Consider the following 27,008-nt stretch of genomic DNA (forward strand, 5'->3'; position numbering starts at 1 on the left):
TTTACGTTAATGATTTTTCATAACCCCTCGTCGGAGGGGTTTGTTCAGTGCAAAAATGCATATTTTATTCAATTTACCCAAACATGCCGATCACGAGATTCCTTCGAAGACGATCCTGAGGTGCTGAGGACAAGATGAAGACAAAAGAAATGATCAATCTTTTCAGGGGGAGCAAAAATGAGATTTTCGCAACAGATTTCTTACTGAAGAAAAGTCCTCAACAAATTGGTATATATTATTCTCTCTCCAAATAAACACGGCCGCAAAGAAACAGCAAATTTAGACGTATCCAGCAAATTGCCTCACCATAGACAAGTGTGCACTTCCAATTATCGCATTTACCTTCCACAATCCTGCAGTTTCCTCTGTAATAAAGACGCGACATCCCCACGTAGCGTGTTCTCCCTCCAAATGCACATCGTTTGGTGGTGGATCCCTGCCACGTTTGTTATGAAACAATGTTTCAAACCCGCGGTCCCCGACAAGTCATCACCCGAAACTGAATCACATGGCGCGGGCAAATTTCAACGACCTCCGATCCACGCGGTGTTGAACCACGCGGTGCCCTAATATGCGTAATCATCGCGGCAGGTACTAACGAAAACGTAAAAAAATCATAAATAAACAGGCACGCCGCCACGGTCGAAGATGTCGGCACAATCGGAAGACGCTGATGATGTGCAAGATAACGGGAAGAAGCTGGAGTTCCTCTCACCGACCGGGTTGCTTTGGAGGAGTCCGGCGAATGAGTGGTCTGTGCTGATGAAGGATAGGGAAGCATTTTTTTTTTATCAAACCTTTCTTCGTTTACGAAACTTTGCGCGGTGTAAAACTCCAAATCGGCAACCGGATAACCTCGCGTCCAACGAGAGAACGGCCACCTTAATGAGCATGTTTCCCCTCAATTTTTTCGTAAACCCCAGGCATGCCATCCACAAGCATCATCATCCTAACATACCTTCGAAATACCTTTCTATCGCCCGACGACGATTATATAATCGGTCTCCCAGCCGAAGGTATCGAAAATGTAGACCAGATGCCTGGTTGGCATACAGGTTGTTTTGGGGTATACAAGATACAAGATGTATTTCATTGGAACTCCCAATGGGGTGCAAATGGGTGCGAGCGGGTGATCTTCAAACGATCCTCAACTCATCCTAAGATCGTAGCTGTGACAGGTCCTATTGTGTTTTGGAGAAGGTAGTCGGACGGCAGCGACACTCCTACAAAAAAGGAGAATTAAACGATTATGGACTGGTCATTTGAGCGGTTAAAGGTTAGTGAGGTCCAGGGTTCAGCTTTTTTTCACCCAAAACCGACAAGAGTCCTGGTGGTAGCAACAACAGAAAGTAAAAGTGTTTAGGCGAACAATGAAGGCGTAAAGGAAGAGAGTGTTAATGGTACACGCTAACATTACACGAGGCGTGAAGGTCAACGGTCGGTATATGTGTGGCACTTCTTGGAATCGTATCTTTGATTAATATGTATCCTGCAAAAGAAAAACCAAACATTATTCACAAAAGGCACGTTCTACGTGGAGTATTCTATAATTACGTTTCATTGAGTACATTCTATAATTACGCTAAGAACCTGGTAGGTCGTAGGATTATGTCGTCTAATTCCAATGTAAGGGTTCTAGATCTGTCCTATTAAACCATACAACTAATAGGAATAACTACTAACAATTGTTGAAATCAATTCAGGCAGCGTTTAATTTAAAATAGGAGAATTCCCAGAGACAGAGTGATAGGCTGCATTCGTTTCTCTTGGCTGCGTACGCAGAAATCGTGCGTTTCCAAAGGGATGCACATCGAATCGGAATTAGTGATGGGGAAACTGAATCCCTACAAGGATTCGAATCTAGTGGTGGGTAAACTAAATCCCCGAATCCGAATCCCAATCCAAGAAACAGTCGGTCCAAGCAGCGGATAGTGTTCCTTTGGAACTGTGGTCTTTGTGTACAAAATTTTGAAACGCCTCGTACCAGCGTATTTGGGGGAAAGGATAGTAGTTAGGACTCACACTCCTAATGTCGGTGAGCCAACACTTCCCGGCTATCTGTCTGGGAACGCTCGAAGTTCGTTGTTTTTAGGAGGACAATGGTACAACAGGATGCCAAGAGAGATTAAACAAGCGTGAAACCTTAGGGAGTTCAAACGCCTATGCGCCGTATGCGTGAAGCGGGTAGTCTGACGATGTGCTTGCAATGCATTTAGTAAATGTTGTAGTTTTTTAGCCCGTAGTATTGCATTTTTGCGATCACATTGTGGGGGTGCCCATGGCGCAGCGGTAGCGCGAGGAAACACCACACCACAGGTGTGGGATCGACTCTCGAGTCTGGCACCCTCCGGTATTACGAACGGCTGACCACCGATCTATAATATACCGTCTTTCGGTCACACAAACTGTCTTCGGAGAGAGGCCTTGTCCCACTAGGGGATGTCGTGCCACATAAAAAAAAAAAGTATTGCATTTGTCAACATGGTCTTTGACTATGAGTAAAAAAATGAACAGGGACTTTTTATTTTTATTATTAAATTTAACTTAATAGAATGAATGAGTCTACATAATTTTGAGACACGCGCGCGTAAACGAGGACAATTGGTGGTCATGGCTGTACGAAAAGAACTAATAGTATCTACACATCTCGCTGTAGTTGGGTCCCTTTCTGTCCTTGATAGTGGCACCACATTATCAACCAAAGGTAATTGGCGGGGGGAACTACATGTTGAACTTTGAACGAAATACACCAGCGTGTTATCCTTTATGGCTGATACACAAACGACTGACACTGAGCCGAGCGTTCGCCGTGCTTTTATTCAGATGGTCAAAGTTCATACATATAGAGGTGCACCCTTGTCACCATCGCGGTTTGACATTTCTCCTGTCATTTGACGCTTCTATGAACAGTACATTCATGCCAACATACATATGTCAACACTCCTCCTCATGAATCTAATGTTCATTCCGTTACTAACTTGCTAATACCGAGTCCTATCGAGAGTTCTTTAATCTTTTGTGCTCCTAGTGGTTTGGTTAATATGTCGGCTAGCATTGCTTCAGAAGCACAATACTTTAATTCGATAACTTTCGTGTTACAAAGATCTTGAGTATAATGATATTTCATATCTATGTGCTTTGACTTTCTCTTTTCATGACCTGACAAAGTAAATTCAATGCACGCACGATTATCTTCGTTAATAATGGTTGCTTCTCTTTGTTTTACATCCATTTCCTCCAATAGCCTACGCAACCAAACCGCTTGCTGTCCTGCTATTGTCTACAAGAGTCTTAATGTGCACTGATTTGCTACAGGTGCAGTAACTTCTTCGTAATCAAATCCTTTCCTTTGCCCGAAACCTTGCGCTACAAGTCTTGCCTTATATCGATCAACCTTTCCATTCGCGTCCAACTTTTTCTTAAAAACCCATTTACATCCGATAATGTTGCTGTTCTCGGGTGGATACGTTAGCTCCCACGTGTTGTTGGCTTCCAGGGATCGGAACTCATCTTCGATAGCCTCCATCCACCTGTCCTTTTCCACGGATGTTATGGCTTCGTTGTACGACGCTGGCTCATCCACACTCGTTCTTACCAAACCTAAAAAATAGTCGGTAAATTTAGCTGGTGGTTTACCTCTTGTCGATCGCTGTGTTAATGGATCGGCAACCGGCTGGTCTAGGTCTTCTGAGCCCGATGAGTAATGCTCGTTTTCTTCCGCTGTATCAAAATTCTCCTCCTGCACGTTGATCGGGTTGCTTTCTTCATCGACATCATCATGTTTGTATCGATCAGGATCAACGTCGAGTATAATTTCATCAACAGGAACACTATCACCTTGCTCGCACGATGCTTCGTTGAATACGACGTCACGACTAATCACAATGCGGTCCGTGCTAGTATCTACAAGCCTGTATGCCTTTTCTTGGATGGAATATCCGACGAATCTTAGTTGCTTTGCCTTGGGTTCCATTTTTCCACGCTTTTCTTTAGGTATTTGAACCCATGCTTCGCATCCAAACACTTTGAAATGGTTGTAGGATGGCTTTCTACCGAACCATTTTTCAAAAGGTGACATTCCGATTATTTTCGATGGTAGTCGATTCTGGGTATATGCTGCAGTAAGTACTGCTTCTCCCCAATATTTGCTTTCTAAACGTGCATCTTGTAACATACACAATGCCATTTCTTGAAGTGATCTGTTTTTCCTCTCAGCGACGCCATTTTGCTGAGGCGAGTATGGCACTGTTAGTTGACTCATAATACCTTGCTCTTTGAAGAACTTTTGCAGCACCTTTCCGGTGTACTCACCACCATTGTCTGATCGTATGGCCTTGGGTGTTTTCCCGAATTGTGTCTTGCAGAAGGCCACGAAATTCTGAATAATTTCACTAGCATCTGACTTCTGTCGCATAAGGTAAACGAACGCCATTCTCGAATGATCATCTATAAATGTGATGAAGTAACGGTGACCACTCGGTGTGTGAGGAAACGGACCACACACGTCCGTGTGAACAATGTCCAACTTGTTTTCACTTATTTTGTTTGTTCTTCTGAATGGGGATCGGGCCATCTTCCCTTCTATACAACTCGTGCAGACATTTGTCATGTTCAGTTCTTCCAACTTCGCCTTATCGCCGAATAATGTCTTTATTACTTGTGGGTCTCGATGACCAAGCCGTCTATGCCATAAATGTAGACAATGATTTGGTGATGTTCTACTCACCAACGCATTTTCGCCGATGATACACAGATGATAAAGACTTCCGAGTTTTGTTGCCACAGCTATAACTCGTCTTCCTTGTTCGATAAGACAACGATTTTCTTCGAAAATTACTCGCATGCCCTTCTTCACTAGGCAGCTCACCGATATTAAGCCACTTTCCAGTGTGGGCACATAAAGTACATCGCTAACTTTTATGGCCAATTGTTCGCCATCTTTTGTCACGCATACTAGGGTTCCTGATCCAACACCTTCAATTTTCGCCTTGCTTCCATCGGCCAGTGTGACACTACTTTCCGCACAATTCACTTTAATTTCAAAGAACGTTGGATCATTCGTCATATGCCGCGACGCACCACTGTCTATATACCAGTTTCCTGGTAGGCCTTTGCTTGCAGTCCAAGCCACCGGTCCTTCGTCACTCACCGTCACTTTCGCGGAATTGTGTTTTGCTTCCTGCATTGTTCTGTTAAGCAAACGACAGTTTCTTTTCATGTGGCCGGCTTTGCCACAATGAAAGCACACTACACTTGGTTTGTTCCTGTTCACTTTGTTCTTCGTCGTCACTTGAAACACTTTGCCTTCTGCCGAACTTGTTCCCGAACGTTCACGTCGTTTTTCTCCTTCGGCTAGAAGTTTGCTCTTCACCAACTCTAGGGTTAAATTATTGGTGGAAATCTGTTCCAATGCGGTAGTTAACGGATCGTATGATTCCGGTAACGAACATAGCAACATCGCTATTTGCCATTTTCTGGGTATTGGCTCTCCTAAATCAGCGATTTGTTGGACCAAGTTAGAGAACGTTTGTAGATGATTCTCTATGTCCCCGCCTTCTGCTAATTCTAAGCGCGTCAGCCGCTTTAGCAGGTACACTTCTGATCCCGCTTCATGGTACCCTTTTATGGCATCCCATGCGTCTTTTGCAGACGTTGCGTCACGCACTAGCCCAACTTGGCTATCGTCGACACACAGCCCAATCGTTGCACGTGCTCTCGAATCTTTCTGCTTCCATACCGGTGTCTCTGGTTCCGGCTTTGCTTCGCCAATTGTGCACCAAAGCTCATCACGCTCGAGGAGCATTTGCATTTTAAACTTCCACGTTTGGTAGTTTTGATTGGTCAACTTAGGCACCATAAACCGTTGCGTATCCGCCATTTCACCTGGGCCCATAACCTGTTGAACTTTGAACGAAATACACCAGCGTGTTATCCTTTATGGCTGATACACAAACGACTGACACTGAGCCGAGCGTTCGCCGTGCTTTTATTCAGATGGTCAAAGTTCATACATATAGAGGTGCACCCTTGTCACCATCGCGGTTTGACATTTCTCCTGTCATTTGACGCTTCTATGAACAGTACATTCATGCCAACATACATATGTCAACACTACAAACAGAGCAGAAATATCCTCTTACACTCCGGAAAGTGGTGCCTCGTTAACCTTGCGGGACTCGGCGATTTACCTTTCGTCCATGGGAAGGAACACAAATATACTTTCGTGCCTCTCAATCCTATGTAGGGGTAAGCGGTGGGACTCATCATCATCTTCATGTAAACAAATCAATGTCGGTCTGGAAATTGTTTATTCCAATCTGAATCCCCAGAATCCGATTCAGAATTCGGTAAAAATGGTCTGGTTCTGATGAAATGGGTTTGGTTGGGTAGAACAACTCGGATAATGGACATTCTACTGTATTTCTTTGTAAAAAATAGGTTCTAGGGGGGTCCACGACAGCCGAGCGGTAGCGCCGGTTAGAAAATCGGCCCATGAGCGTTGGGGCTCACCACCTCGACGGCGTGGGTTCGAATCCCAACCGAGACCGGACCCTCCCCTGTACGAGAGGACTGACTATCCACGTACAACAGGGAAACAAGTCTCGTAAGCCCTTAACGGAGGCAGGCATGACCAAGAGGTCGTTACGCCAAGAAGAAGAAGGTTCTAGGAATTTTTCTAAAGCCAAACATGCAAATCGGGCAAAAAAACTCTATCTATGTCCATTGGACATTCTACCCAGCGTTCATCGAAACGTTGAGTAAACTTAAATCAATTACATTGTCTCTAGATCGACTAGTTATGTGAATAATTCGACTCACATCATTGAGAGTCGATTCAAACAGTTTACCCCTGGTCACAGCTTTGCGCAACTGCATGCGGTTGCGTTTTTTCCCATGGGAGAGATAGGAGCTGTCATGGGCTGTCACCGCAGACGCACGACCTTGCGGTTTCTGTACTAAAAAATCTTACGAGTTTGATTCTTGCCGCAGAAACTTGCGTTTTTATATTTCAACAGTAAATATTGTTCCTAGTAGACTTTAATGAGATTGTATGCTCATATAAATGGTATATTCAAACATTAAAGTATTATTTTTGGCAAAAAACTGTGCTCGTTTGACAGATCAAAAACGCAACCGCATGCGGTTGCGGAAAGCTGTGACCACAGGTTTTAGGATCAAGTCAGAATCGAATCAAATCGAGTCCCAAATCAATCAAATCTGATTCGAATCCTAATCGAATCAAATCTTTAGAATCCGTCAAAAAGGATTCGAATCTTTAGAATCCGTCAAATGGGATTCGAATCTTTAGAATCCGTCTAGGGATCGAATCTTCGAATCTTCCGAATCCCGATTCTGCCGACACTAGAAAGGATCATAAACATAAACACACGTGCTTTTCAGGTAGAAACCGGCTCGCATTCCAATTCAAGCATAATTAGTATCCTCACGCTTCACGACACGCAGTTATCCGTTTTCTTGTGAATTTAGAATGGTGTTCTTCATCTGCAACCATTGCGGCGAGTCGCTCAAGAAGCAAGTGGTAGACAAACATGTCTTCAGGTGCAAGCGCGATATCAACGTGTCCTGCATGGACTGCCTGAAGGACTTCTTGGGGAAGTCGTACGATTCACATACGACCTGCATCACCGAGGCGGAAAAGTATGCTGCAAAAGGATTCGTACCGAAGGAAAACAAAGGTGCCAAGAAGCAGGAGAACTGGGTCGCCCTGGTACGTTCGATAACGGAGACCCAAAATACCCTGTCGCCGGGCATAAAGTCTGTCTTTGAAGTGATCCAACGAAACGATAATATTCCGAAGAAAAAGAAAGGCTTCTTGAACTTTTTTGGTAATTCGATCAAGTACATACGTAGAGCGGATGTAGAGGCGGCCTGGGCCTTGATCGAGAAAGAGGTAAATCTCACCAAGCAGGAACAGCAGAGTATAGCGAACAATGTTCAGCAGGAACCGGCGGATCCCCACCCGAACGGCGTGAAGCGAAAAGCAGAGGAAAACGAGTCAATCGCGAAAAATCCGAAGAAGAATAAAGCAGAGGAAAACGAGTCAAACGCGAAAAAACCGAAGAAGAATAAAGCAACCACCAACGGTGGCACCGGTGAAGATGCTATAACCCTTTTGAACGCAGAAGAAACAAAAGGTACCAATGGAACGCACGAACAGGACGAGGAGACCAACGGACCATCGCATGAAAGAAACGTGTTCCACTGGAATGAAGTAATCCGAGATGCACTAATCTCCAAGAACAAACAGATGAAACTGGTCAAGTTGAAAAAGAAAGTGCTGAAAGTATACCGCCAGTTTACTGCCGGCTATGATGAAAAGAAGTTCGAAAAAAAGTTTGAAAAGAAACTAAAGAAGACAAACCATGTCGTTGTTGAAAATGATACTGTACGATTGATCGAATAGAATTAAGAAACGAATACAATATTAAATGTATCACTGTAAATGAAGGGAAACAAACATTAACGTCTAATTTTTGTATATCTTTAACGCATTCCGAAACCGATTGCCTTAATCACAGGAACCGTCCAGCCAACCGTCTCGCCATCGTTCATTCACCTTCGTACAGTCAAATTCCGGCTTGCCCAATTTTACGTTCACGCGGTTGTGTATTCGACAAAGCCACTGTGATAGGGCATGTTGGGATTTGGTTTCCGGTGGTATCTCTTTCAACCTGTTGACGAGGGAAACTGTCGGTTACACCATGAACGAACAATGTTCACATTTGAAAATGTCTTACTCTTGCTGAAAATCTTTCGCACAATACTCGCACGGGTATAGTTTGGAAAAGCTGGTGAAAAACGTTCGGACATTCTTTTCCTCCGCCTCGCTAGGATTTGTCGGGTAGTATGCGGCCACCGTGTGCAACAAACTCCAGGTGTACCGTCCCAGCTGTTCCTTATCAATCGGGCAGTTGGGTGGCGATCCTCCCAGTTGATCGTCGGGTGTTGCCGTTTTTCTGTGCGCTACTTCGGAGGCCCCTTTCGTCACGCTTCCCGTCCCACTACTGCTGCTGGAGGTGGTGAGAGTTTTTCGTTGCTGCTTCGACCACGATTTGAAATCCATGCATGTCCGACACGGTGCCGCCGGTTCTTTGTCGTTTTGATGGTGGTTAGGCATCGGTTCTCCTGGTGCCATTGTGCCTAATAGGTGCTCCTTAGCCGTGGTGTGGATGAACAAACAACGTTATTATTTTACTATTTTCACTGATTACTTGCGGGCCGAAACACCCCTTATTCCGTCCCGCTTACAATATGATGTAATTTTAGGAAAGCAAAACGTAAACCAATCGTTTGACAGCTGATTCTAGATGACATCTTGGATTCATCGAGAAACGTCAACCCACATGAAAAGTACCAGCTGACTAGACTAGAAACTGCCGTTGCTATGATTTCTGAAGACCATGAAAAACGTTTATGAACTGAGCTAGAAACATGTTCTACCTAACTGAGCCTCATGGAACATAAATCGTAATCACCTTCGCTCAGCATTAATTTCTTTCTGCGAATATCTTCTGTAGTAAAACCCCATATTTAAGTTTTAACAGTACTGTTCTTTTTTGTAATATTGGTTTTATTTAATTTCCTTCTTCTGCCTCAGTGCACATGATGTTGTGGCACCCTACTATTCCGAATCATTGAACTTGTTGTGTTTTTACTAAGGAAAGTGTGAGCGTTTCGCCCCTTTCGTCGCCCGGCTAGCGGACGGCAAAGTTCGGGACGGTGGTGCGCTACTACAACTGCATCCTTTCCATCTTAGATATGGCCGGCGAAGGTGCCCTCATCACGCTGACCGTCCCACTTCTCCACCCACGAGTTCGGGCACATCGAGGAGTAGACGTTCTTGAAGTACTTGCACACCTGGTCACCCTGGCCCTTGACCTTCTCGCAGCGGTGGAAATCCAGGTAGCTCTGGTAGCAGTACTTAGTCTGGTTCTGGTTCGGGAAACGCGGATCGAACGGGGCTGTCTTCGGTTCGTACGTCATCTTCTTGCTGTGCTGGCCGGGTTGTTTTAGCCGGGGAAAGAAACGCGATTGCGGGAGTGCTGCTTCTCGACTGCGAATAGGGGGATAGTAGTAGGGTCCAATCAAAATTATCGTCGCCCGAGGGTGTGTCCAGTTTGAAAACCCCAAAAACGATCACTGCGGTCGTGTGCACTGTTTCCTACGCTACGGTTAGTATCAAAGTGACAAGATTCCAATGTAAAGTTGAAACCCATGTCGGTCGAGATAGATTTTATAGTACCAGAAAAACGGATAAATTATTATGTACACGTTAAGTCTTCACAAACATTATAAACACGCTGCTCGGGGAGATATAATAGAGCAACGCTTTGTCGTTATTTGAGTACACATGTGAACCCAAAACCCAAAAAACGGGGAAAATACCCATCATACAACGATATGAGTTCATATTACACGCCTTCGATCAAATGCCCACAAAACTGTTATGATATAACCCACTGCCAATCCTTCGACGAGCCCCCGCACTTCCTACTTGACTAGTGGTCGCGTTTTGGAATCCGCGTCGCAGGAGGCACTCTTATACTTCTTCACCTCCTGCAGGTAGAGCGACCACGGATCGCTTGGCGTCTCGGCAGCCGACTCTTCGATCGGTCGTACTTTCTTGACGAGACCGGTCTTGAGAATTTTACCTCCCCGACGACGTCCGAACACGGGCAACGGAGGCGGTGGTGGCTCTTTATCTATCGTCGATAATTTCACCGATGGTACGGTTTTTATCCCTGGTAACACGGCCCCAACCGGTGTGCCTACCGAAAATGAGCCCGCCATTAGCGGAATTTGCGGTGCAACACCCATCTTCGGACCAGCAACGGCTGCGGCCGGGGAGATTAGTGATTTATCTGGTGCAATGCTTGTGCTTCCTTGGACAAGCGGCACAGCAGCTATCGGCATCACGGCAGGAGCCGTAACGACCTGCTGTTGAAATTGTTTGAACATCTCCAAAAAGGACCCATCATTCGCGAAACCAGACACGGCCGTTGGCAGTGGCTGCTCAGATTTGGGTTTCGTGGGTGGAGGATACAGCTTGCCTTCTGCTGCCAAATGTTGTTGCAATTTTTCCTGCATCTTACGCTGGAACTCGATGCGTTCCTCTTCTGTCTGTATCTCTGGCACGTACTCGCCGTCCGTGTTGACATTAAGCTCCACGTCATACGGTACAAAGGTTTCCGATTTCTGCGGTTTGACCACGGTAAAAGCGGGCACGACCTTTTTGGCACCGGTTTGTGGCTTACTGGTAGCCTTTCCACCCTGTTGTGTAGGCTTTTTTGGGTCCACCTTTCCTCCTCCTCCTTTTGTATGATCTTTCTTTAGCGACTCCTTTAGATCGTGTTGCCGTCTTAGATTGGCCAGTTCTTGCTCGATTTCCGCTGATAATCTGTCCTGTGGCACTCGTTCACGTGGAACATCGCGAGTGGACGATTCACCGTGGGAACGATCGTCCCGTGGTGACCGATGGCGACCACGCTGGTCACGAGAATCACGTCCGCGTCGTTCTTTTGAGCGAGATCGGCTTCTACTGGAATGTTTGCGACCCCTACTAATTTCCTCGCGGCTTCTACTACGCCGATCGCGACGATCGCGCCGACTATCGTGACGATCATCTCGCTCCCTGTAGCTATCGCGGTACCGGCTGCTACCATAGCCTCGGTCCCGATAGTCGCGATCACGATCACGATCCCGATCACGGTCACGATCTCTATCACGATCCCGCTCGCGATCCCGATAACTTCGATCTCGTTCACGCTGATAACGATCACGATCACGATGAGAGGACGAATAATAGCTGCCGCTACGCGAAGACCCCTGCAGTTCGTCGCGTTTATCCTCCTGGCGAGACGTAGCTGACTTTTCGGTAGAAGGCCACGCCGGAGCCTCCGGCACTTCTTGCGGGTTGTGCTGCTGTTGGCTGGCCGCATCATCCTCTTCCTCCGGCGCTTTCATCATTTTTCAGCAGCAACGATGATGGGCGACGGACAGTCTGGAAAAGTAGCGTACACTACCGATAAGCGCAAGCGAACGTAATCGAATGTACACACCATCCAAAGATGGCGCTACGTCCCGGAACTCTTCAAATCCAAATCGATACACAAAGGTGTTCATGCGACATACTCCACCTTCCATTCGGCAGGGTTTAGTTTAGTCCCAAGATCGAAAGAAAGTGGAGAATACGCTCACGTTTGTGCTCTTTTTGTCGTGATTTTGTTTGGTCATTATGCCGGGACATTTACTTTACCATAGGATCGTGAGTAAGTTGCATGTTCGATTAAAAAGTAACAGAGCAAGATAAGATAGAAATACTACATTACTCTTTTATATCTCTAGCACCTGGTGATCCGTTGCACAGCAAAAAGTCAGCCTGATCCGTTGATGGATTGATCCGTCCCGTCCGCTGGCCGCTCGCTGCCGTTGCCTGCTTTGCCCTTCGTGCAATTGGGGTGCGATGGCCGGTGCACGCACACTCTTGTTTTGGGCTGGCCAAACAGGTGCAGATCTTTTTCTTGTGCACCCCTGATCTCTGTCTCTCTTCTGCTCTTTCTCAATCTTCGCAACGTCCTGAAAAATATTTACTGAGACGTGAATTTTTCTTCGAATTTGGTTCAAGGAAGATCAAATAATTACTCTCTGATTCAGATTTAGAGACGCAGAGCGATAGGAGCGTTGATTTGCACTGGACATTCAAGGAATGATCCGCGCAATTCCACATCCCGTTAATGTTATTCTCCCTCTATCTCTCCTCCATCGCGAGCAAACCTCCATGAGGCATGGAGATTAAAGGAGATCTGTGCTAGGTTAGAAATTTGACTACTCGGGTAGTAATTAAATTCCCGCACGTATATCTGAGACCGCTGCATTTCGATGGCCGATTACGATGAATTGGTGGAACGCTGCAGCTCGGGACGCCGTCGATGTTTTGGGCTGTCGTTCCCATTAGCTTATGGTCATCGTCGTATGACTCTGTTTCATCCTGTATAAAAGCATCCAACCTAAAAATGACCTCCCCTTTTCGCAACCCTCTAGCCCGCACCCTTCAAGGACATCGCCGTTCGTAAACCCTTTGGCTGGGTTTGGTTTTGACCTCATCGGAGACTGCTTACATAACCCAGCAAAGGAATGGGGCATTTTTGTGAAGATATTGCAATGGGACAGATGTAATAATTGCTTGTATATGACCTCTCCCATCACCAAGCCGAAAGAATCACGGGTCTGGCATCGATCGTCTGTCGAACGGATAGAAATACGCTGCTTGAAGCGCAAATTATGTAATTTTTCTCTTTTCAGCAGTACACCATGATAGCATTAGCGTAGCTGTCAAAATTGGACACCGCCGAGTGCTTCCACCAGGCATGGAGGATACGCAAATTCAATAGCACTGACCCCTCACAAACTTGTGCCAACAATCCCTTTCATACACGATACAACGGCACTAGTCATTAGCAAAGGCAGGGCTAGGTGCTATGAGCAATTTTGTTAAAACCATTTTTTGCACGCACCACCGTAGCAATCTCGGATGATTCTGTTCATTGGTTTTTTTCTTTTGAGGAACGTAGACGGAAACTTTCAACCAGTAGGAAAAGTGCACACAACCGAGTTTGTTTTCGTTTTCTGGAAGAAATGGACGGATCCAGTGCAATTACCTTGAGCCAAAAAACCACCGGTCGCTTTTTCTCTAGCTTTGGTACTTCTGCTAATTTAGCACTCCGACTGGCGAATGTACTTTTCTGAAAACTCTAGTGTTGGCAGAATCGGGACTCGGAAGATTCGAAGATTCGATCCCTAGACGGATTCTAAAGATTCGAATCCCATTTGACGGATTCTAAAGATTCGAATCCCTTTTGACGGATTCTAAAGATTTGATTCGATTGGGACTCGAATCAGATTTGATTTGTTTGGGACTCGATTTGATTCGATTCTGACTTGATCCTAAACTGTTTGAATCGACTCACAATGATTTGAGTCGAATTAGTCACATAACTAGTCGATCTAGAGACAATGTAATTGATTTAAATTTACTCAAATCGAACGCTGGGTAGAATGTCCAATGGACATAGATTGAGTTTTTTGCGCGATTTGCAAGTTAGGCTCTAGAAAAATTCCTAGAATCTATTTTTTACAAAGAAATACAGTAGAATGTCCATTATCCGAGTGCTTGGACCGACTGTTTCTTGGATTGGGATTCGGATTTGGGGATTTGGTTTACCCACCACTAGCATAAAGCTGCAGCGCGCCATGTTGGTGCCATTGCTTACACTGTTTTCAGGGCCAATTCGACGGTATCAAGCTGTTTTTTGTTGGTAGTAGGCAGTCAATTGCACGCGCACGGTTTTTGTTTGGCATCGTTAGTAAACACTTTGGGCTTGTTAAGTTTAACTTTGCCATTATCGGTAGCAACATTGACGCGACAACAACGCGACCTTTTCTCGTCGCACCAGTTGCTGACCTGTCTAGCTTTAACTACATTATATCAGCCATGTCTGAGGCGCTATTTCTGAAGAATGTTATCAGAACCTCAAACATGTTCGTTCCGCGATAAAGTACCCGCCTGGGAAGTGCGGAAAAACATCAAAAGGACTTGCTTCACTGTTTCAGTGACCCACGATGGATTCAATTTGAATGATAACGCTGTCTTAATTGTTTTTAAAACATAATAAATGCTACTCTTCTTGGAATAAACTCGGGTAAATCAGTTAGTCTGCATATTCCCTAAAAGGACTAAATTGTTCGTGTTGTTTGAAGACAATTAGAAGAATAATGTCAACTATATTGATATTCTTATGCAAATCATTCATTAAATTAAACACATCATATGAAAAATCGGCATTAGATGAGCATGTATGATATGACGGATTGGGACTCGGATTCGAAGATCCGGATCTCAGAAAGGATTTGAATCGAAAGATTCGAATCCCTGTAGGGATTCAGTTTCCCCATCACTAGAAAACTCAGATGAAGTTCCCAGTCAAACATGGCCGACATTGATGAGAAATTTCACTGGGCCGAGTTGGATTGAAACTTCAAATTATTATGGGATTCTCCATGACTATATAAAAATAAATGAAACTTGCAAACATACTGTGCAATGTGTACATTCTCTATTTAAATTCGACAGCTTACATTATTTGTAATGCATACACAGTACATCACGGTCAAAATTGTAGTTTTTAGTTTCAGTTGGGCATCTCAATCAAAATTAGCTTAAATCTCTGATTGCCCAGTATTTCATCGCATAAATATGAAGCTAGATATTAAGTAATTTTCCACATCAAGGTTTCATTCAGACAGTTTGTAGAAACAGGAATTGATAAATTTTGAAATGAATTTCATGTGATTGTTGTGCTATTTTCACTGGGAAGCAGCACGCCGTTTGCTTGAAAATTTTATTCTGCATGAAATTAAACTGTCAAAGTTCGTTAGTTCAGATCAGTCGTTGATGAACAGTTGAAAAAGAATAAAAGTTTGTGTTAGACGTACCCGGTAGCTCTGCATTTTTAGCACCATTGTTTTGCGTTTTAATCGCTTGTGTTATATTTATTAAAGGGTACGTTCGTGTAATCCTTTCAATATAACCAATCAATTCGATTGAATTCCAATCACAAAGGCGAATTTGTGTAAACTTCCTTTGATTGTGAGTAGCATGTTTTGTCTAATCGTGTGATGTTGATCAAGGAGTCGAGTTTTAGGAAATTTGTGCCAAAATTGCAAAAATCTTGTTGATAGTGCTGTAGTGCGGTGGAACTTGAATAAATAATTGGTACAACTAATAATTTACATCAACATTCTTTTTGTGTTCCGATTTTCAATAACTTTACCGTTACAGCAAATTTGTGCAACATATCAAAAAGTGTCCATGTAATCCGTGTGATAACCCGAAATAAGCATCATTGCCAAGATGTCGGATAATGTAAAAGTTTCGATCAAAGTACGGCCTTTGATAAAACGGGAGAAGGACAGCAAACTAACATCACAATGGCGCGTAAAGGGGAACACGATAGCACATATCGATGGCACTTACGATCGTTTTGTTTTCGGTAAGTACGGATTTACCTACGGAGGGTCAATGACACACGTACGTTGGGTAGCGAAAGTGTACATTTATATTGTTCAAATACTTTAGACCATATCTTCGATGAAACTGCGTCGTCAAAGGATCTCTTCAACACCGTCTGCCGGCCGGTTATACTTTCTGCGTTGAATGGCATCAACGGGACGATATTCGCCTACGGGCAGACGTCTTCCGGCAAAACGTACACCATGATTGGTGACGAGGAGGAACCCGGTGTGGTGCCGCTGACGGCGACGGAAATTTTCGAGGAGATCAAAAAGATCAAAGAGCGTCAGTTTCTGATACGCGTTGGATTTATCGAGATCTACAACGAGAAGATTCACGATCTGCTGAATACGTGCAACACCAACATGAAAATTGTGGAGAATCAATACGGCGACGTGACGGTGAATTCGAGTGAAAAAATCATTAGTAGCGCCGAACAGATCCTCATGTACATGGATAAGGGAAACAAGGCGCGAAAAATCGGCGAAACGAACATGAACGAACGCTCGAGCCGGTCGCACACGATCTTCCGTATTATGATCGAATCGCGTATGATTGAAGGCGAATCGGACAACGAGGCAGTCCAGATTGGAATAATCAATTTGGTCGATTTAGCTGGCAGCGAACGGGCTGACCAAACCGGTGCGACGGGTTCCCGGTTCAAGGAGGGCGTTTGCATCAATCGTAGCCTCCTGTCGCTCAGCTGCGTCATACAAAAGTTGAGCGAAAATCCTGACAAACAGTTTATCAACTATCGCGACTCGAAGCTAACCCGCATCCTGCAGGCTTCGCTCGGTGGCAATGCGGTAACATCGATGATCTGCAACATTACGCCCGCCGCAATCGAAGAGACGTACTACACGCTTTGCTTTGCGAATCGGGCGAAAAACATTCGGAACAAGCCGAAAGTGAACGAGATCCTCAGTGACGCTGCCTTGATGAAACGGTTGGAACGAGAGATCCAGCGCCTTCAAAACGAGCTGCGATCTGAGCAAAACAAAAATAGCCAGATCAACCTGGTTGAGCTGCAGAACGCGATCACGCTGCGTACGAATCAGCTTATAAACTCGAACCAGGCGATGGGTACGAACAACGATCACGCGCGGCGCCGTACCTGGTGCCCATCGACCTCCGAGATTCCTCGCTTAGCCAGACCGACCTCTTCAATCGCGTCCGTAGGTGGTACACTGATGGGACCACCACCCTCGAATCTGCTGGTGCCGAACGGGATGACGCCAAACATCGCGATCCGGACGATATCGGCGGATGGGTGTGAAACTCCGCAGGCGAACGGGTTCCAAGCCACACTAGCCCTGATGGGCGCAGATTACGATCAAATCCCTTACCGTAATCTGCTGGACAATCGGGACCTTTTGGCACGCCAGATGCGTTCAGTTTCGCCAGTTGGGAACGGGTTGTTGAATCCGTTCAGTGCCGACGAGTTTGTACCGGGCGAGCAGATCAGTTTCGGGCACTGTTCCCTGTCCCCGCTATCGTCTATGGCACGCGACTTGCACACACCGAAGAGCTTACGTCGAACAAGACGATCGTCGACCGGCGATTCGCCACCATTTTTCGACTACGAGAAACGGTAAGTGGTTAGGAGAAAGGGATTCAAATGGAGTTAGATTTATTTTCGAATAATCGATCAGAAACAGTATGTGTGCCCTTCTTGACGAACATCAACGACTAACCTCGACCTCTACCGTGGCGAAGCAATGGGAAGGAAGTTGCTTTATTACTTCCCTTTCTGCTTGCATCACCCGTGGTGAAATGGGTGTTCCGCCACCTATGACGGGCTATGGCGCGGGTCATTGTTTACACAGAGAGGCAAACCGTGCCGCACACGGCGGGATACGAAATCATTTATCCTCCTGCAGCCTGAAATAGATCCAGTAGTACCTCCCATGCCTTACCCACACCCAGTTTCGTCTTATCGCGCTTCGGGATGCGTACGACGGACGTGTGCGGTGTACCAAATTTGCCGGCCTGACACATATGGAGAATATTTACTCCTAAAAATACGCGCACTCGTCGTCTCGTCATTGGCTTGTGCCTGGTGGCTTGTATTTTTTAGTTCTGTTTATTTTTGTTATTCTTCCCCGATCTATTCCTTGGTATACGTTTTTGATGGAAGGTTTCACGTTTTTTGGAACGGGGAAGGGAATATATGTGCGGTAAATACGTTGGAAGCGATTAGAGTTAAAATTAGATGGCGACTGCACTAAGTGCATGGTTCATCGTTTAGAAAAGTATTTTTTTAACAGCATTGAAATTATGTCGAGCAAATTAAATTCAAACAATTGCATTCAAATTTTTTCTTTGAGACTCTATAAATTTAATTTAAAAAAATGCTACCGGCTTCAACGACACGCATGACGTGCATGCTGCTTCGGCATTCGCATGTGCAATTACAAGTGCATGTGCAACAAAACTTTCAAATAGGAGAGCAATTTAGCTCACGCGCTCGTGAGGTAGATGAGAGTGATAAACGCCTCTTCTCATTTCAGATTGTCTGCGTTGCTTTAGCAACAGCACTCTATAAACTTAAGTTTGTTTTTTCGAAGTGGAAGGAACAAATGCGTGAATCGTGCCGATACGAACCGCACACCAAACACTGCTCTTTTCTCACTCTCCAATCGACGCGGCTGGTGCGGCTGAAGTTTGTTTATTTTGAGAGGAAGTGTGTTCAGTGGGGCCGCTGCTACTGCTGCACAAGCACACTGATGCTTTCGTATGGTGCAACAATACCTAGAGACGGTCCGGTCAGTTGTTCGCGATCACGTCGAAAAGAGTGATCACTAGATCGGCAGGTCGCGACAGTTGATCGAAAGTACACGGAAACATTTGTTATGAAGCAGGCAAATGAGGTGAAAAATCACAGTGATTCTTTGGTACGTGAGCATTTCGTGTAAGAAATTGTGTTTTTCGAAAATTTGTGCCCGTGTAGAACGATCTGTTTCTGGAAGATGTTGAAAGCCCGAGCATTGACGATCTGTTTTCGTCGAGTGAATGGTATGCTGTTTTTGTTGGTGGTCATAAATGGCCTATTTACACGAAAATCGTCGTAAATGCAAGTAGAAGTATATCTTCTAGCCTACCTACGCAATAAAATGGCTAGCGATGCAAACTAGACTGTCGTTTGAGAAACACGTATAAAACTAAAACATCCAGCACAAACATAGGAGGAGGGGCAGCACAATGTGGAGGTGTATCGTTCGTTCGATCATTTTATTGTAAATATTGTCATTAGGCATGGAAAAACATTAATTAAAACACACAGCAGTATTTGAGAAATGCATAAAGGGTCCCCAAACTGGACGTTGAGAAGATTAATCGATAAATAAGCTATGATTTTATCTCGAAGACGTTTAGAGATTTTTGTTTTGTTTTTGTTTCCCTTGCCACGATACAGTAAAGTCCACCCGTGTTTTGTATACCAGTGAGAAACAGCAATTTTTTTCCTAGCGATCGATTTATCAACCATCCAAGGGATATTGTGAATTTAGTTTAAGGGGCCACAACTTCCCGTTTCTCAAACGATCGTTTATAACTTTCATCTCAAAACATACATCTACCTTCGTCAGATGCCGGGAACTGGAACAAGAGCTGATCGAGCTGCAGGAGTTTACAAAGCTAGAGAAGACCGTCGAGCTGGACTACCTGAAGCAGGAGCTATCGAAGCGTGACGATTCGCTAGCCGGTCTTAGAGAAGACATTGAAGAAAAAGAGCAACGAATAGAACAGCTGGAGGAAAGGTGAGTTTTGTTACGTTTAAGTTGTTTCTAGCATGTTTTGAATTGAAAAACAATTGCTCATTCCCCACCCAGTCGCGTCGTTCGTGTAACGGTCGTGAAATTCAAGAACCTTATATTATTGTTTGGCCTCACGTGCCCTCTTGCCGCGAGTGCACAGAGTGTAGAACAGCGTTTGGTAACACATTTACCACCACCCACCACGACGTATGGATTGGGCAGCGAATGAAAAATGCGAATGATTGATGTTTCATTACAACCTCTTGCGATAAACGGAATCACGATTCGTCGTTCGTTGATTGTGAGGCTGATAATGAACTGTGTAAATGGTTGGTGTGCGGCTACGAGGAGAGCAAGTTTGGCATAGCAAAAAACCCGAGCGTGTGATAATTGCGTCCACAAGGCAACGTTTTGAAGAGGAATGTTTGTTTGATAAACAAAAAAAAAATGCGAATTTGAGTAATGGGTGGTAGTGTGATATAGCATGATGAAATTTTTTAAAAAAGTAAAAAAATATTCCTCATGTGCTAAACAAAAATTATCCGTTTATAATAATTCCAAAATAGTTCCAAAAACTTTTGCCAACGACAATCAAATTCAATTTTGTAAACCAACTCATTTTGTTGATATCCAGTGCAGCATCAGATGACATGCAGTTGTGTTTTCAGCAAACCTGGGTAAAGATAGTCATTATTCTCGATACTTGAAGCGTAACGTGGAGCCTTTTTTGTTGCTCCCCAGTTCATGTTTATTTGATGCCCTCCTCCGTATTTAATACATTTCTCTCCGTGTATTATCTTGCCTCTCTGCTGCAGATGCACTCAGCTTGAAATAGAATTGAAAGATCAGCAGGCACGAGTCAGCAAGGCAGAAATCGATCTGCTGCAGGCTGCAAAAGAACGTCAGGCGGCCGTACGGCAGGCGGAACTGCACAGCAATCAGCTTACCGGTGTCGAGTTCGAGTACGAACGCTTCCGACAGCGCTCGGAGGCACGCGAGAAGGAGCTGATCGAATCGCTTCAGGAGGCACGCGGTTCGTCCGGCGGAACGGTTACGCCCAACAATGCCGACGGATTCCGGGTTGATCAGAAGCGGGAGGAAATGAAGCGTCTGGAGATGGTACGTAGCGAAGTGCGTGCGGTGGGGCGAACCCTTTATGCAGGGTGGAAGTCAATAGCGAAAATTAATCCGATTTCTTTGCTTGTTTGTTTTGTTTTAGCAAAATTATGAATTTTCACTGCAGCTTGAAGAATGTAACAAACAAATTGAGCAGCTGAAAGCTTCCTATCTCGAGCAGCACCGAAAGCTGGAGCAAGTTAAGCAAACGGTTCTGCAACACCACCACCATCCCGTTCAAAGTGTACTGGCCGGTGGTAAAGGGGATGAGGTCGCCACCCATTCGCTGGTACAGTCCCTACGCAAACTGCTACTGTCAGGGGAGGACATTGAAAATGTTGAAACTGTTTCGCCACAAACCCACAACGATCAATCGACGATCGATCACGATCCAAACGCGACCACCCTCGGGGACGCCCAAACCGTCCAGGAGTTGGTGAAAATTATTGAAACGCTCGAGCAAAACCTGCACACGAGCGAACAGGAAAAGAACACCAATGGGACCATGCTGGACGAGGTGAAACGACAGTTGGATGGTAAAATCGCAACGATCGCGCAGCTAGAGAAGCAACTGCAAGGTTGGAAGCAAAAGTTCGAGGCACAGACGAGCGAGTACGACGAAATGTCCACTCAACTGATGGATCAGATGCAGGAAAGTGAGGAGCTCCGGAAGGAGTTCGAGGCGCTCCAACTAAAGCATAGCACGGAACAGTCGGAGGCGGAAACGCATGAAGCGGATTTCTCGAAGCAAATAGCCGTACTGAAGGAAACGCTCGAAAGAGCGACTAACGAGAAAGAAGAACTGCACCGGACTGGTGAGGCACTGCGAGTAGAGATTGTCACGCTAAAGAAAGCATTAGAGGAGAAGGTTACACTGGTGGACACGTTGGAAAAGGAGAAACGCACACTCACCACCAATTGCGATGAGGTAATGAAGAGTCTCGGTGAAGCAAATTCACGAACGGAAAAAATGCGTATAGAAATCGATGAACTGAAAGTAAAGCTAGCAAATGGGGCGAATTTAAAGGATGGTTTGGAGAAAATGTTTGCCGAGCAAACGAAGGATCTCAGCTGCACGATCGAGAAGCAGCGTGCGGAAATGGAAGCTCTGGCAAAAGAAAAAACCCGCCTGGCGGATGAGATGGAGCTTTTGCAGAAAAATGCACAAGAAAATCTCCGCGATCAGATAGACCCGAAGATGATGGAAACCCTTATGTGCCAAAAGGAGAACCTGGAGCAGCAGGTGAATACATTGCGGGAGAAAATGGAAACTTGTCAGAAGGAACTGCACGCGGCCGAAACCGAACGAGACAGGCAAATTCAACTCTTTTCGCAGGAAAAGGAATCGTTTGAACAGGCAAATGGGGAGCTTCGGCGGGAGGACGCCCGGTTGGAGGAATTGATTACTCAGGCGAAGGAGGATCGCCAGCACGTCAGTGACCGGGAACGGTGTGCCCTGAAGGAGGAGTTGGACCTGGCTAGGCAAACGTACGACACACAGGAGCGACGTGTGAACGAGCTGCAGCAGGAGGTGGAAAGCTACCGTACTGAACTACAAACCATTCAGAAGGAGTACACGGCACTGATGGAAAAGGAAAAGGTCGATAAGGAGACGTATGACGAAGCTCACCGAAAGTACGAGGAAGAGATCGAACTGTCCAGGGAAACGATTGATCAGCTTAAGAAACAAATGGCCAGCATAAGCGAGCAGGAAGCCAATGGGCGGGAAACGATAGAAAAAGCGCAGCTTGCACAGAAAACCATGGAAGAACGTATAGTTGAGTTGGAACAGGAGGTTCAACGACATGTGAAGGGCCTTGAAGCGGCCCGAACGGAACACTCCGCTTTGGTTGAAGGTCACAACAAGGAAAAGGAAAACTTTGAGAACATCCGTCAAAAGCTGATGGAAGACATTGAGTCATCGAAGAAAACGATCGAAAGTCTTACGGAGGAAAAACAGGATTTGCTAGAGCGTCATTCGGGTGAACATCGGAAGGAGCATGAAACACGTGCCGAGCAGATGGAAGAGTTGCGGAAGGGTACTGCGTGTCTTGAACAAAGGCTCAAAGAGAAAGAAGAAGACATATGTAAATATGTTGTTGCATTGGAAACCGCCCAAAAGGAAAAGGATGAACTCATGGAGCAGCAAAAACTGAGCAGTAAAACGGCGCAGGATGCCCAGCAATTGGCAGTAGAACAAATAAGCCAGTTGAAGTCGACGCTGGTTCGTTTAGAGGAAGAAAAACGCTTCCTTGAAAACGAGCAGGCAGAACGTTTGGCCGGGCAACAAACGCTTGAACAACAGTTGGACGAGTTGAGGCATGGAAGGGACGCATTAGCGCTTCAGGTTGAGGAGCGAGAGCAGGAAATCCTTCGGTATATCACCGAACTGGAAACGCTGCGAGCGGAACAGATCCGCCTCGTGGAACAACAGAACGGCACGTGCAAGGAGCTTGAGGCTAGGAACGACTCCCTGGTGAAGGAACTCGACTCACTGCAGCAAACCGTCGATCAATTGCTGTCGGAAAACGAATCCCTTCTGAAGGAGCAGCTCGAGGGCGAGGAATCGCTCAAGCAGCGGCTAGCTTCGGAGCTTGAAGAGTTGGAAAAGTTGCGATCCTGTCGCGACGAATCCGAACGTCTTGTGGCGCAACTCGAGCGAGATCTAACGACGGTACGGGCCGAGCTGGAAATGGTTCGCCGTGAGCTGCTGGCCGAGAAACAACGTCACGATGATAGCGAGCAATCCAAAGACGCTCGTATTCGATCGATGACGGAAGAGATCGAGACTCAGAAGCGTGCCATCGTTGCACTCGAGGACGAGAAGCAGCGACTGCTGGAGGCCGAAGGTAGATTGACGAGGCAGCTTGAAGAAAACAACCGTCGAACGTTGGATCTTGAAGTAAAGCAGCAGGAAATGGAATCCTTCCGGGAGGAGCTCCGTAGAGAAAACAACGATCTGACGGTGGCGGTGCAGGAACTGTCCGGAAAGTTGGTCAACCTGGAGGAGCAGATGGATGGGAATGAGGCTGCGCAGCGCAAAACGATTGACACTTTGGTGCGGGAAAAACAAGCCCATGAAGATGCGGCACACAAACACGAGCAGGAAGCGAAAACCTTGCGCCGACAGCTGGATGAAGCGTCGGCGAAATTCTACGACTATCAGCAACGTCACGAAACCGCCCAAAAGGAGCTGCAGGACGTTCGGGTAGCGTTGGAGGAAAGCACTACCGTGCGGGGTCGGCTGGAGGCGGACATTACTGAATCGTCCAGTGTGCGAGATGTGCTGGAGCGTGAGCTGCGCGAGCTGAAGACCGCACTCGAAAGCCTGGACAGCAAGCTGGAGAACGAACGGTACGAGCAGGAACGCCAAACATCGGCCAACCTTCGGCGCGAGCTGGACGAAAAGCAGAAGGAGCTGGAAAGCTTCATGGCAACCGGGCGCCCTTCGCTTGGCGATGGCCGTGTGGTTCAAGCGTTGCGCCGTGAAAACGAAGATCTGCTCAAGCAACTGAACGAAGCGCGTCAAATCGATGGCCTCAAGGGGAAGCAGCTGCAGGAACGGATCGACGAGCTGCAACGACTCGAAACGGAGATTACTCGAATGCGCGACGAGATGGCCACGATGCGGCACGAGTCCAGCTTCAACGAGAAGGAAGAGCAAATCACGCAACTCCGCCGAAAGGTGACCGAGGTGGAGAAGGTGCGCGAAGAGACGGTCCACCAGAAGCGGTCTCTCGAGCGGGCATACGACCAGCTGCGGTTCAAACATCAGACGCTTGCGAAAGAGGTGGACGAGCTGCGTCGTACGACGGACAAGGAGCGCAAATCCCGCCGCCAGAGCACGCACGACGATCGGCGCGGGTTGATCTTTAACAGCAAGGAAGTGGCTACGATGACCGATCCCACCTGTACGTTGACAATATTGGCTAAAGGGAGGTTTTTTTAAATTGCTTATTTTTTTCTCTCCCATTTTCCAGCGACAAATTGTGGCTGTCTCGAAATGGACGCACAGATCAAGGAACTTCGTAACAAGCTGACGTTGAAGGACTGTCAGCTCAACACGCAGAAGCTCATCTCGTCGGCGAACCCGCTGAAAAATGAAATCACCGAGATGCGCCGCAAAATGGATGAGCACAACCGCGAAAAGGTACAGGTCGAGCAGGAGCTGCGAGAAGTGCTGGCCGAGCTCGATCGAGAGCGCAAGGATCGCAAACGGCACTGCACGCAGTGCATGCGCCACAGTCGGCAGCAGAATGCACGCTGCGACAAGGCAGTACAGGCGTACCATCCGGAGGAGAAAGCTACTACGGCGGCCGTTTCAGTGTCGATCGTGTCAACCACACGCTCCCCCGCTGCCTCGACCGGGACACCCGCTCGGAATGGAGCAACAATGGAGACGGTTGCCGCCCTGCAGAGCCGCTGCGACGAGCAGCAGAATGAGTACGACAAGTTGATGGAAAAATATCAAAAGATGAAACAGCTCTGCAGGTTGCGAAACGAGAGGATTGTGAGCCTTGGCCAGAGTATAGCGGAAAAGGAGAACGAAAGCACGAACGTGAACCGAAACATGGAGGTACGGGATGGTACGGAGCAGATTGATGGTTGAACACTAAGACCTAATGGTGGTTAAACTCGGTAATCTTATTTTATTGCAGGATGAATGTCTAAAATTGAAGCAACAGCTGAAGGAAACTGAAACCCGCTGTGCCCAGATTCATCGACAGACGGTAGGAAAAGCATCGACGATCAAGTGTGAAATCGGAGTGCAAACGGAGGCTGATGTAAGTTGAACAAACAATTAATCAAAATGTGTCCTTTTAGTGAATCTTGATTAACAATGAAGTCGTTCATTTTCCATTCTCTTTCAAGTCCGAAACGGAAATATATCGGGCGAAATACGAGCGTTACCGAGCCCTCTGCCACAAGCTGATTGAAGAAGGTAAAAGTAAACGATCGGCGGCAGTGGTGCAGTGATATATTCGTGCAGGAAAAGTGCAGGCAAGTGTGCACTACTCTCTGCAAGAGGAGAAGACCGTTTGTGTTACCTTTCCATTTTCCAATCCAAGCCGATTGAGATTTGTTTAAAACGCGCCCTCCCGTACTGCGTTGGTTGGTTTTTTTTCTAGTCGTGTTTGTCTCGGATGGCTAATGATGCTTTTCCGCCCTCCAATCGCCCGATGAGTCGATCTTACCCCGTCCGTGTGGCCTTCTTAGAACCACCACCTTTTGTCGCTATCGTTCATATGGTTGGTTTTTCTTTATTTGTAGAGATATTTGTGTTCGCTTTGTGCTTAATTAAATCTACTAGCATGTAAAATAAGTAGGAATGTTTGATCGCAAACCCATATCATCCTTATGAAGCTGTTAAGCAGTTCATTTAGGCTTAGTAACTGAAAATATTTATCGAGATTAATATTGTGTTAGTAAAATTGTATAGAGATAAAGCGATGCCAACAAATGCAGTTAGAATGCCGGCGGAGAAATGGTAAAGAAATCGATGTACGATCATTTTCTTTTGTGTAAAAGACATTAGAGCGGCATATTTTGTTATGGAAATTATTAGTGCGTAAAGTTATACCTGTAAGTGTACTTGTCGCTGCACTTTGGATGCAATAAAGCTCTATCAAAATATTCATAGAATTGTCGTTGTAACACTTTTATTGTTTTAAGTTTTGAGTATCAGTACATACATGAGATATTACTGTCCAAAGTGGATGGTTTAGTCCCAAAATCGCATCCCAATATGTAGAAGAATCTCGACTGTACCACGTCGTTACTCCATGTTTTTCCAGTTGGTCGGTATCGCGTTCGTCATTTGTTTGCAAATCTGTCGTATGACGACATTTATGAATCGTAAGGCGGAGCGTGCCGAAGGCCAATACGCTACACCCTACTCGTTTGTTGTGTAAAATTTGGTTTTATCGTTCAAAATAGGTCGTTAAGCTAGCATACGAATGGTCTAACGCCCAATATGGCGTCAATGTTAAGCACAGGGTTCGAGGGTTTTGTAGTTCAAGGAAAGAAGATTCCCTTGTGTCTCATGA

The 27,008-nt window shown here is 45.9% G+C and overlaps 6 protein-coding genes across 8 annotated transcripts in view; 2 read left to right on the top strand and 4 right to left on the bottom strand.

The window, feature by feature from the left end:
• Positions 1-5,878, bottom strand: part of LOC131265037 (uncharacterized) — a 56,325-nt gene extending 50,447 nt beyond the window's left edge. Inside the window, exons 1-4 of the mRNA XM_058267299.1 lie at positions 4,838-5,878; positions 4,267-4,405; positions 3,436-3,924; positions 78-123 (exon numbers count right to left, since the gene is read on the bottom strand). Of these exons, the coding sequence (XP_058123282.1) occupies positions 78-123; positions 3,436-3,924; positions 4,267-4,405; positions 4,838-5,878 (1,715 nt within the window). The remainder of the gene's footprint in view (positions 1-77; positions 124-3,435; positions 3,925-4,266; positions 4,406-4,837) is intronic.
• Positions 5,879-7,376: 1,498 nt separating this feature from the next.
• LOC131262059 (cell growth-regulating nucleolar protein) lies at positions 7,377-8,477 on the top strand. The gene has a single exon (XM_058263972.1). The coding sequence runs from the start codon at positions 7,490-7,492 to the stop codon at positions 8,423-8,425; it is 936 nt and encodes a 311-aa protein (XP_058119955.1). The 5' UTR covers positions 7,377-7,489; the 3' UTR covers positions 8,426-8,477.
• LOC131262060 (FAD-linked sulfhydryl oxidase ALR) lies at positions 8,388-9,283 on the bottom strand. Its single transcript, XM_058263973.1, has 2 exons — positions 8,760-9,283; positions 8,388-8,693 (listed from the first exon to the last, which is right to left on the bottom strand). Exons 1-2 carry the CDS (start codon positions 9,155-9,157, stop codon positions 8,531-8,533), a joined length of 561 nt encoding a protein of 186 aa, XP_058119956.1. The 5' UTR covers positions 9,158-9,283; the 3' UTR covers positions 8,388-8,530.
• Positions 9,284-9,559: 276 nt separating this feature from the next.
• Positions 9,560-13,783, bottom strand: LOC131267555 (cytochrome c oxidase subunit 6B1). The gene is made up of 2 exons (XM_058270462.1): positions 13,680-13,783; positions 9,560-10,075 (listed from the first exon to the last, which is right to left on the bottom strand). The coding sequence occupies exon 2, from the start codon at positions 10,003-10,005 to the stop codon at positions 9,775-9,777; it is 231 nt and encodes a 76-aa protein (XP_058126445.1). The 5' UTR covers positions 10,006-10,075; positions 13,680-13,783; the 3' UTR covers positions 9,560-9,774.
• LOC131267554 (zinc finger CCCH domain-containing protein 13) lies at positions 10,082-13,047 on the bottom strand. 2 transcript variants are annotated; one of them, XM_058270459.1, is made up of 3 exons: positions 12,664-13,047; positions 12,370-12,597; positions 10,082-12,022 (listed from the first exon to the last, which is right to left on the bottom strand). In XM_058270459.1, the coding sequence occupies exon 3, from the start codon at positions 11,986-11,988 to the stop codon at positions 10,513-10,515; it is 1,476 nt and encodes a 491-aa protein (XP_058126442.1). In that variant the 5' UTR covers positions 11,989-12,022; positions 12,370-12,597; positions 12,664-13,047; the 3' UTR covers positions 10,082-10,512. The 2 variants fall into 2 exon arrangements, with proteins under 2 accessions (XP_058126442.1, XP_058126443.1); XM_058270460.1 differs by having other exon boundaries at positions 12,351-12,597.
• A 1,707-nt stretch (positions 13,784-15,490) lies between the features above and the next one.
• On the top strand, positions 15,491-26,604 carry LOC131266335 (uncharacterized). 2 transcript variants are annotated; one of them, XM_058268808.1, is made up of 9 exons: positions 15,491-15,580; positions 15,860-16,070; positions 16,157-17,681; positions 19,678-19,848; positions 20,661-20,964; positions 21,065-24,872; positions 24,942-25,537; positions 25,620-25,745; positions 25,834-26,604. In XM_058268808.1, the coding sequence occupies exons 2-9, from the start codon at positions 15,932-15,934 to the stop codon at positions 25,936-25,938; spliced, it is 6,774 nt and encodes a 2,257-aa protein (XP_058124791.1). In that variant the 5' UTR covers positions 15,491-15,580; positions 15,860-15,931; the 3' UTR covers positions 25,939-26,604. The 2 variants fall into 2 exon arrangements, with proteins under 2 accessions (XP_058124791.1, XP_058124792.1); XM_058268809.1 differs by lacking the exon at positions 25,834-26,604 and having other exon boundaries at positions 24,942-25,547.
• The last annotated feature ends 404 nt before the right edge of the window (positions 26,605-27,008 follow it).

The sequence above is a fragment of the Anopheles coustani genome, chromosome 2 (genome assembly GCF_943734705.1).
Source record: "Anopheles coustani chromosome 2, idAnoCousDA_361_x.2, whole genome shotgun sequence".
In the NCBI taxonomy this organism is placed as follows: domain Eukaryota; kingdom Metazoa; phylum Arthropoda; class Insecta; order Diptera; family Culicidae; genus Anopheles; species Anopheles coustani.